This window comes from Moschus berezovskii, chromosome 2, assembly GCF_049115385.1.
Source record: "Moschus berezovskii isolate FMDL1 chromosome 2, NW_MosBer_1.0, whole genome shotgun sequence".
NCBI lineage: Eukaryota > Metazoa > Chordata > Mammalia > Artiodactyla > Moschidae > Moschus > Moschus berezovskii.
In genome coordinates, this window is record NC_142461.1 from 31,863,620 (window position 1) to 31,881,476 (window position 17,857).

Below are 17,857 nucleotides of genomic sequence, written 5' to 3' on the forward strand. Positions count from 1 at the left end.
TCAGCCAAAAAGTTGCCTCCTACCCACACCACTCGCTACTGGTTAGGGTGTGACCAGTTAGGAGGTGTGACCTCAAGGTCCTGGAACCACCCCTCACTAGCAGTAAGCGTGGTGCTGAGCCTCTTTGAGGGGCAGTTTTCTCATCTGTGAGTGTGGTTAATATCTCATGTCTATTGCACATGGTTACGTAAGGATTAAGGGAAATAAAGGGAGTAAAACTATTCTGAAACCTAAGTGAAAGCTGCTGTCAGCAGAGACACCAGAGGCGCTCAGGAAGCGTCTGTGATAGACGAAGGTGAGCTGGAGCTTGGCAAGACTGTTCCTCTCCTTCCTGAAGGCCTGGCCTGATCCCAGCTCAGAAACCCAGGGGCCTGGCTTCAGGAGGCTATCTCATCTCCCTTCTCGCCCTCAGATGACACAGAGCTTCCGAGCTTCCCTGGGTCCTGCCCCCGAACAGTCATGTGGTGACTCTGACTCAGGAAAACTGTCCTTGTTAACAGGATGACACCAGGAGAGCTGACCTGCTCCCAGGTGAAGCGCACAGATGACGGGACCACTGCCAGGAGGGGCCACTCCTTCCGGTAATAGGCCGCTATGCAGATGGCTTGGATGGTCTTCCCCAGGCCCATGTCGTCAGCAAGCAGCAGGCGGCCTCTTTGTGCTATAGCGAAACTGAAGAGGACATGGTGAGGATACAGCACGGCACACCTCCCAGGGCAGCGGTTAAACTGCCATCGCATACCACGGGAAGCCACACCACTGCTTGGAGGGGGCTACCTGTTCATGAGAGACCTCGCCCCCAAACTGGGCCAAACTGGGGGCAGGGTGGTAATAATCTAGAGAAGACTACAAACACGGACAGCGTGCTGTGCTTAGTTGCTCAGTTGTGTCTGACTCTTTGCGACCCCATGGACTGTAACCCGCCAGGCTCCTCTGTCCATGGGGATTCTCCAGGCAAGAATACTGCAGTGGGTTGCCATGCCCTCCTCCAGGGGATCTTCCCAATCCAGGGATTGAATTCAGGTCTTCCACACTGCAGGCAGATTCTTTACCATCTGAGCCTCAAGGGAAGCCCATGAATACTGGAGTGGGTAGCTTATCCCTTTTCCAGCGGATCTTCCCCACCCAGGAATTGAACAGTGGTCTCCTGCATTGCAGGTGGATTCTTTACCAGCTGAGCTACCAGGGAAATGTATAGTCAAAGGGTAGGAAGAAGCTCCAAGACCTTTAGGTCATGGAAGTGAAGTGGGTGGAGTTTCCAATAAGATGAGTTGCTCTCTGCCTGGTGCAGGTGAGGCCCACGGGATGGATGGGAAGAAAGTGGGAAAGCCTCCCTAAAGAGGGGCTGGGAGGGCCGCGCTTGTCACAGGAGGGATCTGTTGGGAAGGGAAGGGAAGAAAGGAAAGACGGTGGGGTCAAAATATGGCTTTTCGCAAAGTGAGAGAGGACTCTGTATGCATAAGCGTGGCAAAGACAGAAAACACTGGAGAAACGAATGATGTCCAGAAAGACGGATGGAGCAAGAGTGTTGGTCTAGGAGGGGCACTGTGGCTCATCACCTAGCAGCCTGCAACCGTGACTCTGACTCTCCAGGGCAGTAGCCCTGGCTAACAGTTTGTGAATAAGGCATGGGATTACTACTCCACTCCTTCGGAGCCCCACTGGCCTGGGTTGGGATTCCAAGTCCACCACCTGGGAGCTGTGCGCCTTTATGCAAATGATCTATACCCTCCTCGTGCCTCAGCTATCACATGGAATAACAGCCAGACCTACTCCAGAGAGTGTTGTAGGCATTCATAATGTCTAAAAAACTTAAAACAGTGCTTGGTGCCATCGTAACTGCTGGGAAAGTGTCTCTCTTATAACCAGTTTTCCCCAAAACGAGAAAAATAACCAAGACACAATGACAGTAACTTGCTTGACCCACATGATGAATCAAGGAAAAGCTAAAAGGTTCTCTCAAAGCCAGATACCTGGTCTCCTGCTCCAACCACCACTCCTCATTCATCGGAATTCCTGAAAAACTGATCATTTGCTCAGGAACCTGATAATAAGCCAGCTGATTAGTTCTTCTCCTTTCGTTCCTACACAGAGAAGAAAGAGGACATCCCCTCTTCTGATCAGCAGTTGGCATGGCCCACAAGAACTCCAGGCTGCAGAGTTCTTTCTGAATTGCCTTAAAACAGCATTTCTGCCCTTCGGATGCCAGTGACCAACCAAGGTGGGAAAGTGAGCAGTGGGCTTGTGGGTGGCATGAGTCAAGGACACATAGGTTACTTCTTACACTATTTCGAGTAGAGTTTGTGCACCCTTGCCATCCAGAGTCCTGATTAACTTCATTTCAGTCGCTCAGTCTGTCCGACTCTGTGACCTCATGGACCGCAGCACACCAGGCTTCCCTGTCCATCACCAACTCCCGGAGCTTGCTCAAACTCATGCTCATTGAGTCGGTGATGCAATCCAACCATCTCATCCTCTGTCATCCCCTTCTCCTCCTGCCTTCAATCTTTCCCAGCATCAGGGTCTTTTCCAATGAGTCAGTTCTTTGCATCAGGTGGCCAAAGTACTGGAGTTTCAGCTTTAGCATCAGTCCTTCCAATGAATATTCAGGACTGAATATCCTTTAGGATTGATTGGTTTGATCTCTGTGCAGTCCAAGGGACTCTCAAGAGTCTTCTCCAACACCACAGTTCAAAAGTATCAGTTCTTCGGTGCTCAGCTTTCTTTATGCTCCAACTCTCACATCCATACATGACTACTGGAAAAACCATAAATTTGACTAGATGGACCTTTGTCGGTAAAGTAACATCTCTGCTTTTTAATATGCTGTCTAGGTTAGGGATTTGGAGAAGGCAATGGCACCCCACTCCAGTACTCTTGCCTGGAAAATCCCATGGACGAGGAGCCTGGTAGGCTGCAGTCCATGGGGTCACGAAGAGTTGGACACGACTGAGCGACTTTACTTTCACTTTTCACTTTCACACATTGGAGAAGGAAATGGCAACCTACTGCAGTGTTCTTGCCTGGAGAATCCCAGAGACGGGGGAGCTTGGTGGGCTGCCGTCTATGGGGTCGCACAGAGTCGGACACGACTGAAGCGACTTAGCAGCAGCAGCAGGTTAGGGATTAACTTAGGGAATTAACTTAGGGAATTCCCTGATTAACTTAGGGAATTTGAAATCAACGGTTACAATCAGGCTTTGGCGACGGCACGACTGGGCTGTTTAACTCTAATCCCCAGACGCTTTCAGAAGGTTGTGAAAGAGGAGTGTTCATAAAAGAGGAAGCATCTGAACCTAGTTCGTGGCCATCAATAAACCTGAAGAGGAAATAGCACAGGAAGACAGAGGAAGAACCTACTTGACTCCAGCTCTCTGAAAGGGCAGCAGGCTAGACACAAGCTTGGAATCCACCCTGGACAGGTCTGCCTCAGGGATGTCTGCCACAGGAGAGAGAGACGTCTTCTGGAGCTGAGCAGCGAAAGCCAGGGTGAGGGTCTTGGGCAGAGGATCCAGCTGAACTTGTGGAAGGCAGCGCACTCTTTCCACTAGAAAGAACAGAGGCATAAGAATTGGAGCGTTAATGCCCAAGACTTCCGGGAAACAAAGAAGGGGCTTTGAGATACAAAGTTCAAGGGCTGGAATTCTGCAGTGTGCCACCTTCTTCAAAAAAGTAACTGGAGAGAAATCTGGGTGCTGACAGATGCATGGCAGAGCACCAGTTTTCTCCCTCTGTTCTTAATGTCTGCAAACAAGAGGGTGCTCAGTAATGCAAAACTGATTTTCACTACACGACACAAACACTGGAAAGAACTGACATGTTTTTGTGACTGATCTTTTTTAACCTAAAGTCATTAAAAAAATTCTTTTAGTATTCCCTTTCAATAAATAAGGACCCATATTCTTCAAAAATTAGCCCAGTTAAAGCAAGACTTCGAATGAATAAATCTTGCCTTGTTTTCATTCTCCTTATGTTTTATCTTGGTTTTGACGTTTGAGAAGACGGAGAACTTTAAGCTACATGCTGTCCACAGGCAAGAAAGCACTGCGGTTCATGCAGAGAAGCTGTGAGGTGTTTCCAAGAAAGAAGAGTAGCTGGGGCAGCCTGGATGGGAGGGGAGCATGGGGGAGTATGGATACATGTGTATGGCTGAGTCCCTCTGCTGTCCCCTGAAACTGTCACAACATTGATAACTGGCTATATTCCAATACAAAATAAAAAGTATTACAAATAAATAAAAGCAAAAAAATAATACATAAAAATAAAATAATATCACAATCCAGGAGGTGGGGTGGGGGGGAGGGAGAAAAATCAGTAGGACAGGAGCGCTATTTACAAAGAACAACAAAGGGCAGAGTCCATGTAAAGGCCACTGACTGAGAACAATGCACACGGCCTTGCACTTTGGACGTTTTCCATAAGAGGAAAAGCATCTCCTCTTGGGAGAGGTGGCCTGTGGACCAAATCAGTCTGCTTACTGTCCTGATAAGCAAAGTTCGTGGGGACACAGCGGTGCCCATGTGTTAGTGGACAGTCAGTGGCGGCCCTCACGCCTAATGCTGCAGCTGAGCCACTGGGTCAGAGACAGCGCAGCCCACAAAGCCTGAAATATGAACCGTCTGGCCCTTTACAAAAGAGCTTCACCAACCCCTGCCTAGCTGAGAGTCCACACTGGGAGTGGCCATGGCTCTCTTTGAACTGAAGCTTATATTTCAGGATCTTTAATTTCCTTCATGTGTGCGGCTTCCACACTCCAATATAACGATGGAGAGACCTTTTCTAGTCAGGGCCATTAAACCAGCTGGGAAAAACAAATGACCTAGCACCTACATGGAAATGAAAGCAAAGTACTTGCATTGATTTTTCTTTTTTGAAGGAATTTAGCTTCACCTGATTTCAAAAGAAACAAAACCAAACCTCTTTATTCAGTAAAGATACAGAAAAAAATAAAACAACAAACTCAAGTTTCAAATAAAACAATTCTGTAAAGTGGGAGATGGCAGGATAACATCAGTTAAAATTTAAAGTTAGAGAAAAGATAGAGCTAGAAATCCCTGGTAGTAGAATTATCATTAAACTACCAGTCACAGCCTGCTGTCCCACAGTTACAGTTTTCAAGATGTCTTCCCTTTCATCATTTCCTTAAAAAAATCTAACTAGAAGAGTGACCACTGTCAACAGATCCTCGATTGCTCTTTACCCTTTACCTCTCAGGGGCACGCTGGAAGAGTCGTAGTAACCCACCAAGGGGCTCATTGAATTCTCCAGAAATCCAGGTGAAGGAATCAGAGAGAGAACTTGGGTCCATTTCATTTCTAATTCATGTTACTTGAAATTCTAAGGCTGTTGGTTCTCTATTCCACACGGTCATGTGTTCTTAATCTTCCCACAAGGTATTCCAAAAGCCTTCAGCCACAAACATCAACTGCCACTTGCAAATACTGAAGTGAATATGGAGGCTGAGCCATCTGCCACCACCTTAAATTGTGTTGCATTTTCAATATATTTAAATCCACTTGTCTTTCCCTAAATATTTCTGTTGTTGTTCACTCACTAAGTTGGTCAGGTCCGACTCTTCGTGACCCCATGGAGTTCAGCACACCAGGCTTCTCTATCTTTCATTATCTCCCAGAGTTTGCTCAAATTCATGTCCACTGAGTTGGTGATGCTACCTAGCCATTTAGTCCTCTGCCGCCCCCTTCTCCTTTTGCCTTCAATCTTTTCCCAGCGTATTTCTGGAAACCGTTTGCATGAATAGCATCACCCTGATAAGAAATTAGGTAACGCTGATGGCTTTAATAAAAGATAGACTGTTTGTATTGATGCCGACATACACTGTAAGCTTCCAAATTAAATCCAAGCGTGCTGATTTCTGCACACTTCAAGAGGCTGAGCACTCCATGTGCTTTCAGAACCCATATTCATTTTAATCCTAGTGATCTTCAGCACTCAGATACCTGATGAAGCTAAGAAAGGGCTGGATGATCCAGCTGGGGTGAAATGCAAGGCTTTGTACACATTATGTCCTTTCAGCCACTCAAGGGGGAAAAAAGAACCCTCTACTCTGTTTCCTATTGACTGCTAGCTCCCCAAACCCTACGCTGCTGGTTCAGCCCACAGAGTGTGTTTCCGAGACCGCCTGAATTCTGTCAGCGACTCTCTGCCACCCTTTCCCCGCACTGGGAGATCAGATGGATGTGCTATCTGGCTTCATGAGTCATCGAGAAGTCGTTTCTGTAAAACAGCTCTCTGGCAGAACGCTGCCAGCCCACATGGCGGAGAGATGTGGAAGTGAATGTTTTCAAATAGCAGCCGACAAGACGAAATCACTGATTTGGGGACGCAGAACCCTTCTGGACTGTGACAGGCAGGGGAAAACAGAACGCCTGCTGCCAGCTTCGCTGTGGCCGGGAGTCATCACTGAGAGAAGAGGGAGGAGGAACGCTCAGAGGAGACTGGCCTGGCCTGGCGACCGGAGCAGCCGTTGCGCCTGCAGTGGGCACTCACACTCTCAGGTCTTACTGCTATTTCTTAATTAGTTTCACAGGCACCATGGTCACTAGCTCAGGTCAATAATCTGATTTCACATACGAGACCTAGGGGTGGGGGACAGGTGCAGACTCCCCAGGTTTATGATCTGTTACCAGAGGAATGGAACTGTGATATATGCAGCACTCCATCTCCCTAGTCTCTGAGGTCACAGACCTGGCTTCTGCATCTCCAACTCAGAATTGCAATTTTAGTCAGATTTTACTGTGACCCTCTGCAAGGCTCCAGACAAGGAAAACAACTGTTTCCTTTCTCTGGGTCCAGATTTTCCCCAATCTATGAAATGGGAAAAGGAGAAAAGGAAAGATATACTCAACTGAATGCAGAGTTCCAAAGAATAGAAAGGAGAAATAAGAAAGTCTTCCTCAATGAACAATGCAAAGAAATAGACGAAAACAATAGAATGGGAAAGACTAGAGATCTCTTCAAGAAAATTAGAGATACCAAGGGAACATTTCATGCAAAGATGGGCACAGAAATGGTATGGACCTAACAGAAGCAGAAGATATGAAGAAGAGGTGGCAAGAATACACAGTAGAACTATACAAGAGAGAACTCAATAACCCAAATAACCGTGAAGGTGGGATCACTCACCTAGAGCCAGACATCCTGGAGTGCAAAGTAGCAGGCTGTAGGAAGCATCACTACAAACAAACCTAGTGGAGGTGATGGAATTCCAGCTGAGCTACTTCAAGTCCTGAAAAATGATGCTATGAAAGTCTTGCAATCAATATGCCAGCAAATTTGGAACACTCAGCAGTGGCCACAGGACTGGAAAATGTCGGTGTTCACTACAATCCCAAAGAAAGGCAATGCCAAAGAATGTTGAAACTACCACACAATCGCATTCATTTCACAAGCTAGCAAAGTAATGCTCAAAATGCTCCAAGCTAGGCTTCAAAAGTATGTGAACCAAGCGAGAACTTCCAGATGTTCAAGCTGGATTTAGAAAAGGCAAAGGAATCAGAGATCAAATTGCCAACATCCACTGGATCATACAAAAAGCAAGAGAATTCCAGAAAAACATCTTCTTTTGCTTCATTGACTACACTAAAGCCTTTGACTGTGTGGATCTCAAGAAACTGTGGAAAATTCTTAAAGAGATGGGAATACCAGACCACTTTACCTGACTCCTGAGAAATCTGTCTGCAGATCAAGAAGCAACAGTTAGAACTAGACATGGAACAACAGACTGGTTCCAAATTAGGAAAGGAGAACATCAAATCTGTATACTGTCACCCTGCTTATTTAACTTATATGCAGAGTACATCATGTGAAATGTTGGGCTGGAGGAAGCACAAGCTGGACTCAAGATTGCTGGGAGGAATATCAATAACCTCAGATATGCAGATGACACCACCCTTATGGCAGAAAGCGAAGAAGAAGTAAAAAAAAAAACAACAAAAAAAAGTTGACTTAAAATTCAACATTCAAAAAAACTAAGATCATGGCATCTGGTCCCATCACTTCATGGCAAATAGACTGGCAAACAATGGAAACAGTGACAGACTTTCTTTTCTTGGGCTCCAAAATCACTGCAGATGGTGACTGCAGCCATGAAATTAAAAGACGCCTACTCCTTGGAAGAAAAGTTATGACCAACCTAGACAGCATATTAAAAAGCAGAGACATTACTTTGCCAACAAAGGACCGTCTAGTCAAGGCTATGGTTCTTCCAATCAATAGTCATGCATGGATGTGAGAATTGAACTACAAAGGGTGAATGCCGAAGAACTGATGCTTGTGAACTATGGTGTTGAAGACTCTTGAGAATCTCTTGGACAGCAAGGAGATCAAACCAATCAATCCTAAAGGAAATCAGTCCTGAATATTCATTAGAAGGACTGACGCTGAAGCTGAAGCTCCAATACTTTGGCCACCTGATGGGAAGAACTGACTCATTAGAAAAGACCCTGATGCTGGGAAAGATGAGGGCAGGAGGAGAAGGGATCAACAGAGGAAGAGATAGTTGGATGCCGTCATCAACGCAATGGACATGAGTTTGAGCAAGCTCCAGGAAATGGTGAAGGACAGGCATGCCTGGAGTGCTGCAGTCTGGGGTCGCAAAGAGTCGGACATAACTGAGCAACTGAACAACAAGAAAATCACTGTTATATTCTATGAACCATTATCATCCCTTCAGTCGTGTCCGACTCTTTGCAACCCTATGGACTGCAGCCCACCAGGCTTCTCTGTCCATGGAATTCTCCACGCAAGAGTACTGCAGTGGGTTGTCATGCCCTCCTCCAGGGGATCTTCCCAATCTAGGGATCAGACCTGTGTCTCTTACATCTGCATTACCAGGTGGCTTCTTAACCACTAGGGTCACCTAGGAAGCCCCTCATTTTAATGAATGCAAAAAAAGCAGTCCTAACTCTAGAATTCTTAAATCAAGGTCCATGGAATCAGTAATATAAAGAACAAAATCTTTACGTGTGGGGACTTCTCTGGTGGTCCAGTGGTTACAAATATGCCTTCCAATACAGGGGATAAGGGTCTGATCCTTGGTCGGGGAAGGAAGATTCCAGATGTTGCGGAGCAACAAGGCCTGAGCACTGCAACTAGAGGCGGAACAAGGGCCCCGAGGGCTGCAACTGAAACCCAAGGCGGCCAAAAATAAACACTTTTTTTTTTTAAAACCTTACACGTGGCCATTCTGTACATTTTTCCCAGTGAAGACTCCATTGTTTCATCACATATTTCAATGAGTCCATGGCCCACAAGACTTGGAACTATTATATAACGCTGTGTGAGCTGCAGGTCATGGTTTTTCAACATTACATTCATCTGCTAACGCTGTAAATGTCCTGCTTTTTGTTGTTCCATAGAAGTCAAAGGCTTCGTAGCTCACATATTTACATGTCTTTCTGTGGTTGAAAGACAAAGGGCTGAGAGAGAAAAACTCACTTTGACTGCTCATCAAAAATTCAGCTTCGGCCAAATGATTTGCTCAAGCCACAATTTCCAAACGGCTGCAGCCAAGGGGTCTCAGAGAAATGTCAGCCACCCTTTTTGCCTCAGCTAGTGGCTGCTGATATTAAATAAGTAACTCATCGTATTCAAACTGAACCCCAAGTTTGCAGCAAGTCTCCCCTCAAGGAATCAAATGCTCTTCCCTCATAATTTAATTTCAGTAGGATAGATATGGATTAAATACCTTCCCTCCTCCCTTTTTTTTTTTAACTAAAGGGCCAAATGGGACCCAGAATATTTAGCTACCTACCTGATGTCACACAGTAAATCACATAAGAAGGAGACAGAGGGAAGAGACCTCTTCCTTACATCCCTAGCCTGGTGGACACCTCCCCACCTCCACTGAGCTGGAGAATGTCTCTCCAGGCCGACAGGTACCATCCCTGGGACCAGAAAGTTCTCAGGGGTCAAGCAGGGGGAACCTGTGCTGTGCCAGCTGCACACCCGCTGCAGGATTTGAAGTCTGGAAGACGGGTGACAGACGAGCACTCCAGGACAGGCCAAGATATGACCACAGCACCCCACCCCACCCCTTCCTCAGGCATATTGGAATTCATTCATTGCCCCACCCAGGCAGGGCACAGAGAAGCAAAATGATAAGCCCAAACTGACTTCTCCTTCTCACAGTTGTATCTGTACACATAGCCCTTCCCTTGGTCAGGCTCCAAAGCGTGTACTAAACACCGATGTGCCCTGGCCTTGGCTTCTGCCTCTGGCAGAACTCAGCCCATCATGAAGCCCGTTACCACTATGGCTCTCCCGCTTCCACAGACCATCTGGTTCTAGCAGTAAGTGAAGAGCCCGCTCTTACAGGGGATCCAAAGTAGCTTCCATCTAACGTCAGCAATCCTAGCTCGCCTCTGATCCCCAAAGCCCACGAACGCTCACTTCTCATTCTTCTATGATGGGTGGGAGGGCGCACAGGCCTCGAGTATCTGACTAGCACCGCCTGAGCCTGATGGAACATGTGGCCCTGCATTTCCTTGGGCTGTCATAAAGCCACTATCACAGAACACAGGGGCATGGCTGAGAGCATCGTCGCCTTTCCCAGTCCTGCGCTCAAGCGTGTCATGTTATCGCAGCGGAGGGGAGGAAGGAGGTGATTCTTTTAAAATATGCTATATTGGGGCTTCCCTGCTGGTTGAGTGATTAGCGGTCTGCTTGCCAATGCAGGGGACACAGGTTCAATCCCTGGTCTTTCCGAGACATGCATCGGGGCAACTGAACCCATGTGCCACAACTACTGAGACTGTGCTCCAGAGCCTGTGCTCCGCAACAAGAGAAGCCCGCACACGGCAGCTAAAGAACAGTCCCTCACCACAGCTACACACAAGCCCGTGTGCAACAGTGGAGACCCGGGAGAGTCAAAAGTAAAGCAATCAATCTTCAAAAGAAAAACTACATTAAATTCAGGCATGTGATTAAGGCTTAACAATAGCATGATATAAACAAGCAAGGTGGGCAGCTCACTGAGTTTATTGTATTCTTCCAGGAGAAAGCTCCACTTCCGGGTCTTGACATCTGCAATGAGAAGAGAGAAACAGGCAAACGTGACACCCTGCCCTCCTGCAAGGTCACCACACTTAATAATTCATCCTCTGGTTTCACAAAACCCCAGGAAGCTCAGGCGGGGGGCACCTTGTGCTGGGCAGCAGGGATAGAGAGACTGACAACACCTGTCATCAAGGCTTTCGCAGAACTCAGGGAGGAAAGACAAGCAGACGCGGAGATGGCACTGGGTTGGTAAGGGTGGGACAAAGGGAGTTACATGGACAGAGGACCAGCGATGGCCTAGCAGGTGAGGAATGCCCCGAATCTCCAAGGCTGGGATAATAACATAGCTTGTGCTTATTCAGTGCTCACTTTAAGCCAAGAAACTTATATGACCATGTCCTTGGCTCCTCAATGCGCTATAAGCTGGGCACTATTATTAGTAGCTTCATTTTGTGCATGGAAAACAAGCTACATGTGGTCGGAGTGGTCAAATCCCAGGTCTGCCACTTCCTGGCTGTGTAACTTTGAGCAAGTTGCATAACTTCTCTGTGCCTCTGTTCCCACCATCTGCCAAAGGAGGATCCTACAGCCCCTGCTTCATAGGGTTCTTGTAAGGATTATGTAAAATTTAAATGTAAAATGCTTATAAAAGTGGTCTGGCAAACAATGCACTCAAAAAAAGGTAAACAATGATAACTTATGATGATGATGATGTCACCTTCTGATTAGTGGAGTACAGCATAATGTACACACGTTATTAACTAAGAAGGGTGAGCATTTCCCTACCCAGCACTGACTTGTTACTTCTGGTTTTCCTACCAGTCTACCTTTTGAGAAAATCAAGTAAGCTGCAACTCAGTAAATGCTTTCTGGGTAGTACAAGAGAATTCTTCTCTGTCTGGTCACTTAGGAAGCAAGGTGGTTAGGGAAAAGGCATCACGAACAGGAGAGAAGCAAGGTGGCCCAGGTGTAATGTGACAGAAAGACTCAAAGCAGACAGCCCACTCCTGACGTGGGAATACTGCAGGAGGCCCTTTCTGAAAACAGCTGGATCCTGACAGTGGCAGGGCAGCAAATGGAAAAGCCCATGAATAACTGTTATGGCGAAAAAATCCAGACATGGTGTTTTAACATCGAGTGGTCTGGGCAGCGTTTGGGCATGAATATTTCTGCTGTTCTCATTCCTCCACAAACAGCAGATCATGTCAGGAGTGTGATTTCAAAGACCACACTTATCAGAAGTCACAGGTCATCGGTACTTGCCTTTTGAGGGCCACCCCAAGCAGAAGTCGAAGACCTAAGGGGTCCAGGGGACAGGGGGACAACACTCTCTGAACTTGGGTCGGGCCCTGCACATCACCCCTAAACCCTACTCCCCAGCCAGCTCTCACCAGTCAAAACTCTATCCATCTAAAGGATAACAAGGCAGCAGCCAGCATCACCCCCTCCTGAGGAACCCCAACCTTGAGGAAGGCTCGCTAAGCAAGTCACTCCACAGAGGCTTCATCCACGATGCTGCCTGAGCATAATGTCTCAAAGGCAAGAGGTTTAAAGATTTGCTTTCTACCTGCCTGTGTGTGCTGTGCTAAGTCGCTTCAGACGTGTCCGACTCATTGCAACCCGATGAACCACAGCCCACCAGGCTCCTCTGTCCATGGGGATTCTCCAGACAAGAATACGGGAGTGGGCTGCCATTTCTTCTTCCAGGGGAATCTTACCGACTTGGAGACTGAACTCAAGTCTCTCATGTCTCCTGCATTGACAGGTGGGTTCTTTACCATTAGCGCCATCTGGGAAGCCCTTCTCACCTGCCTAGGGAAAAGCTAAAACCATTTCAAGAATGGGAATACAAAAGCCACACTGCTTTGTAAAGCAACAAGGCCCAAGCTAAGAATGAAACCTAGAAATTCAGAATTCTGCTCCTTATTCTGATGTGGCAGTTTTTGAAGAAACTCACACACAAAAAAAATCAAGCAAAACTGCTCTATTTTGTCTGGTGCTTTTTAAGCCGAGCTGATTATTAGACTCACCTGAAGATTTTTTTTTATGCCAATATCCAGGGCCCCACCTCAAGCCAATCAAATCTGTAGTCTTGGTGGGAACCCAGGCATCAACGTTTACTCTGGGGGTTGGATCGGCCAATCTGCGATTCACCCACCACTCCAGGTGGTTGGGAGGCGGTCTCAAGCTTGAAAACCACGGGCTTAGTCTATGCAAAGAGTCGGACATGACTGAGCGACTGAACTGAACTGAGTCTATGCAAAGGCAATTATTTTTATGACAAACACCTATTTTTTTCAAGCTCTCCTAAGGACAAGATAAAACTAAATGGGTTTAAGTGGTTATAGCAGGAACTTACCTGCTTCTACCAAGCAGACACTGCCCAGGTGACCAGGGAAGGAATCTTCTTCTTGGGAGGCCTTTAGGAACAAAGCAGACCCCACTACGTGCTCAACTATCAGTAACAATTTAAGGAACACCTTTCCACAGGAAGAGGACCAGGTTAGGAAGGCTTTGCCAAGAAAGTCACTTCTGAATATTTAAAGAGATGGGAACATCTTTCTCTGAGATCATGGGCCACTCTGCCTTCTGGGAGTTAGGCAGAGGCCAACTACTTGCCGTATTTTCTGGAATCCATCTGTTTAAACAGCGCAATCAGGTCTTCTGAATAGCCGATGTCTGCCTCGAAGCGGGCCCGGGAGATGAGCACGCACTGCCCTTTGACAAAGGCCAGGGAGGGAGCTGCAGGAAGGCCTGTCTTGGCTATAATGCCACTGCTGGTGGAGGGTGACTCCACGTGGCCCTCGGCCCCTTCCAAAGGCTGCAGGGTGATCCCTGGGAGGCGCTGGGCTGCTTTCACTGCGGAAGAAGAAAAGGACAGAGGTGATGACCTGGTAACTTTTAAGGCCCTGGCACGCTCAGGCAGGTAGGAGAGGAGGCAGGAGCAGGGTGACAAGGAGGTCTGCTAGGCAGGCAGGAGACAAGAGGTGTAGTTAGATGGGGAAGGTGAGCAGGTTAGGTTTAACTGGAGATTCAGAGATCTCAGGATTACCTTAATATAACTCTTCTATTCTTTAGGTTTTCCAATTTAAAACTTAGAATTCAGAAATGAACAAGGAGAAGAGGGGTCTCACCAGGATGAGTAAACTTATTAGATGCAGCTATGTCAGAGAAGCCACTGAAGGAAATCAACACACCTGAAATCAGCCCCTTAACCCTGTTCCCAGGTCACTGCTCTGTCCCTCAAGGACAGGAGACAAGGAAGGAGACACAGGACTGTCAGGCCACAAGTGCAGTTTTGAACCTTGTTTTCTCTATTACTGAGGCATTTTATAGATTAATAGATTTGGTGACATAAAACTAAACAGTCAAAAAACACAAACTGAAATGAAAGGCAAGACTACTGAATAAAGATATCTACAAGAAATATCGAAGAAGGCAATGGCACCCCACTCCAGTACTCTTGCCTGGAAAATCCCATGGACGGAGGAGCCTGGTAGGTTGTAGTCCATGGAGTCGCTAAGAGTCGGACAGGACTGAGCGACTTCACTTTCACTTTCCACTTTCATGCACTAGAGAAGGAAATGGCAACCCACTCCAGTGTTCTTGCCTGGAGAATCCCAGGGACGGCGGAGCCTGGTGGGCTGCCGTCTATGGGCTCGCACAGAGTCGGACACGACTGAAGTGACTTTGCAGCAGCAGCAAGAAATATGAACAGAGCTCATACTTAAAAAAACACTGAAACCACTAAGATACATTAGGTAACCAACTCAAAAGGGGGGAAAAATGACCAGTAGACATTTGAGAAACATGCAACTCTGCAAATAATCAGAGTAATAAAAAGTCAATTTTTACTTATTAAACATGCATAATTAGAAAAAATAGATATCTGAAAACCTTTTGGAAAACAATCTTGCAACACAGAGCAAGAGCTATAAAAAGTCATCAAAATGATTCAGCTTTTAGGAAATCTGTCTCAACTAACATAAATTGAAAACACAAAAATTTATAGACCAAGGTGTTCCTTATAGCTTTGATATTAGGGACACTGGAAGCAAATTAATATTAAACAAAAAGAACACGATTTACCCAATTTATGACACATTCTTACAATGGAACGTTATATAGCCTCCCATTAATTAATTAATTAGTCTTTCATATATAGCAATTAATTTTTCTGGAAGAAATTTTGGAAAACACAAAGGTACAAAAAAACAATATTAAATCATCTTTTGGAGGTCAAAGTGGTTCAATAACAGACATGTACATTTTCATCATTTAGAATGAACTGTTTAACATGCACCATTAAAACAAAAATGCTTTAGAACTTCCCTGGTTGCCCAGTAGATAAGAATTTGCCTGCCCATTTAGAGGACATAGGTTTGACCCCAGGTCCAGGAAGATCCCACACGCCTCGGAGCAACTAAGCCCGTGCGCCGTAACCACTAAGCTTGCTGCTGCTACTGCTGAAGCCTGTGTCCTAGAGCCTGTGCTCCGCAACAAGAGAAGCCACGACGATGAGAAACCAGCGCACTGCGACTAAGAGTAAACTCCCGTTTGCTGCAACCGCAGAAAGCTCATGCCAACCGCACAAAGCAGTGAAGACCCAGCGCAACCCCAAATAAATACATAAATACAAAATGGATAAAAATGCTTCATGCAGGAACACTAAGTGAAAAAGGCAAGATACAAATGATATTAAATATATAAAACATTGTATATTTTAATGTACAGGCAGAAAGGCTGGAAGGAACAAAACTAAAATGCTAATACTGAGTGGGGACAGGTGGAGGGCAGATGAGAGGTCTGGTTTTTCTTCTTTTGTGCGTTGGTATACTTTCCACATGACCTACAAAGAGTGTGTGGTAGAGTTAAAAAATCAAAGTTCAGAGGTGAACCGAAACAAAGACTGACAGACTTCATAAACTGTATTAATGAAAAGTTATCACTAAGATGACACAGCAATCATGAACCATCTGAAAATGAAGAAAGAAGGACAGAGGCACAAATTCATGATTGCTGCAAGGGTTTTCAAGACATACTTTGGGAGAAGCAGATTGTGCAGGCAAAACACAGGGGAGCTAAACAGTCCTGTTCAGCAAAATTCATCTGAAACCTCCACGGAGAATTTTGTGCCCACAAACAATTAAAAAAAAAATATGTGGAGCATTACCAGAAATAATCATATTGCACAGAAAACCTAAATGAATTTGCAAAACCAGACATCATCTGAGTCACCATGCATTATGGTCAGAGAACAGAAGTAAAAAGATGACAAATCAAACAAAACAGAGACTTTAAACAGTCTCTGTAGGTTACTTTTGTATACATATATAAAAGTATAAAAAAGAAAAAAAAAACAAAACACAGGACATGAAAAAGACTTCCCAACGGTGGAGATCACTGGTTTAATATGCAACAATGCAACACCAGGTATCAAAACCTGCAGTGTTAACTCAGAGCACTGTCTCTCCTCTTCCTAACACGCAATAAATGAATTAAAATAACAGTAAGGGCTTCCCTGGTGGCTCAGTGGTTTTGAATCCACATGCCAATGTAGGCGATCCCTGATCTGGGAAGATCCCACACGCCGCAGAGCAACTAAGCCCGTGCGCCTCAACTACTGAGCCTGTGCTCTAGAGTCTGGGACCAGCAGGTACAGAGTCCACAGGCCACAACTACTGAAGGCCACTCACCCTGGAGCCCGTGTTCTGAAACAGGAGAAGCCACTGCAATGAGAAGCCTGCATACCGCAACTAGAGAGTAGCCTAAGCAGCAACGAACACCTAGCATGGCCAAAAATAAATAAATAAATAGATAAATTAATAAAAGAAATAAAATAATGGGAGAAGTGAGCTCTCCCAAAGCTAATGGTGTACATTTCAAGTGGAGGAGGCCAAAAAAAAAAACACAAAACACACAACACAGGAAGTTCTGCAGGGGGCTGTCTCATCACTTCCAAAAACTGTACTAGTGATTCTAGAGAATTCTACCCCATGCCCCAAACCTGTGGAGGAGTGACCTCCCCGTGGATCCTCTGCTTTCCCCTCTTTGAACTGGGTGGGGAGAGACAGGGCACTGACATGGCCACAAGGAGGAGGAGCAAAACGGGGCTGACACTGACCAGATGCAGGTTCCAGGCATCAGAAGGCGACAAAACCTTGGTGCGGGATAGTCAACAAGATCACAGAAGACAGGAATGGTGCAGCTGGGAGCCCTGACCACCAACAGATGTGGCACAGCCTGGCACCAGCCAGGGCAATGCCCCTTCTCTGCACCCTCGGGTTTGTGTTGTTGCTGAACTGTTACTCTTCCTGGCAGCAAGGCCCACACAGCTGCCTGGCATGGCTGGAGCCCACAGTCTGAGGGGAATAGGCACTTTGAAGTCAGATGGGCTGGGTTTGAATTTCAGTTGCACAACCTATTGGCTGTGTGTGATCCTATGTTAGTTACAGAGCCTCTCTGAACCTCAGTTTTCCCATCTGTAAAATGGTTGTTATAAGGAATAAGAGTTAGCAAATATATAAGGGGCTTAGAACAACCTTGCATGTAGCAGGTTCTGATAAGTGCTAGCTTTTGTTAATATGATCAGTGATGTCCTCCCAAGGACCTGCCTCACTAGGATGGCCATGGTGAGAAGAAAGAGGAACACTGGGATGGTACCCCAAAAGCCATGTGAACCACCAGCTAGACTACATCTGCTTCTTCTAAGGAACTCCTCAAGAGCAGCTTCTCCCTGCAAGAGGGGGCACTACACACATACTTACTTAGGGGACCATAGTCGGTCATGCTGAAGTTCCATGTCTTGGTGGCAGGATCTGAAATGAAACAGAAGTACCCG

At 46.2% G+C, this 17,857-nt stretch overlaps 1 protein-coding gene across 2 annotated transcripts in view; it reads right to left on the bottom strand.

Moving 5' to 3' along the window:
* SMARCAL1 (SNF2 related chromatin remodeling annealing helicase 1) overlaps nucleotides 1-17,857 on the bottom strand; it is a 56,633-nt gene that overhangs the window by 33,600 nt on the left and 5,176 nt on the right. For both annotated transcript variants that reach the window (XM_088827729.1, XM_055397785.2), the window contains 5 exons: nucleotides 17,784-17,834; nucleotides 13,636-13,875; nucleotides 10,993-11,043; nucleotides 3,361-3,547; nucleotides 522-672 (listed from right to left, as the gene is read on the bottom strand). In XM_088827729.1, the coding sequence (XP_088683855.1) occupies nucleotides 522-672; nucleotides 3,361-3,547; nucleotides 10,993-11,043; nucleotides 13,636-13,875; nucleotides 17,784-17,834 (680 nt within the window). The remainder of the gene's footprint in view (nucleotides 1-521; nucleotides 673-3,360; nucleotides 3,548-10,992; nucleotides 11,044-13,635; nucleotides 13,876-17,783; nucleotides 17,835-17,857) is intronic.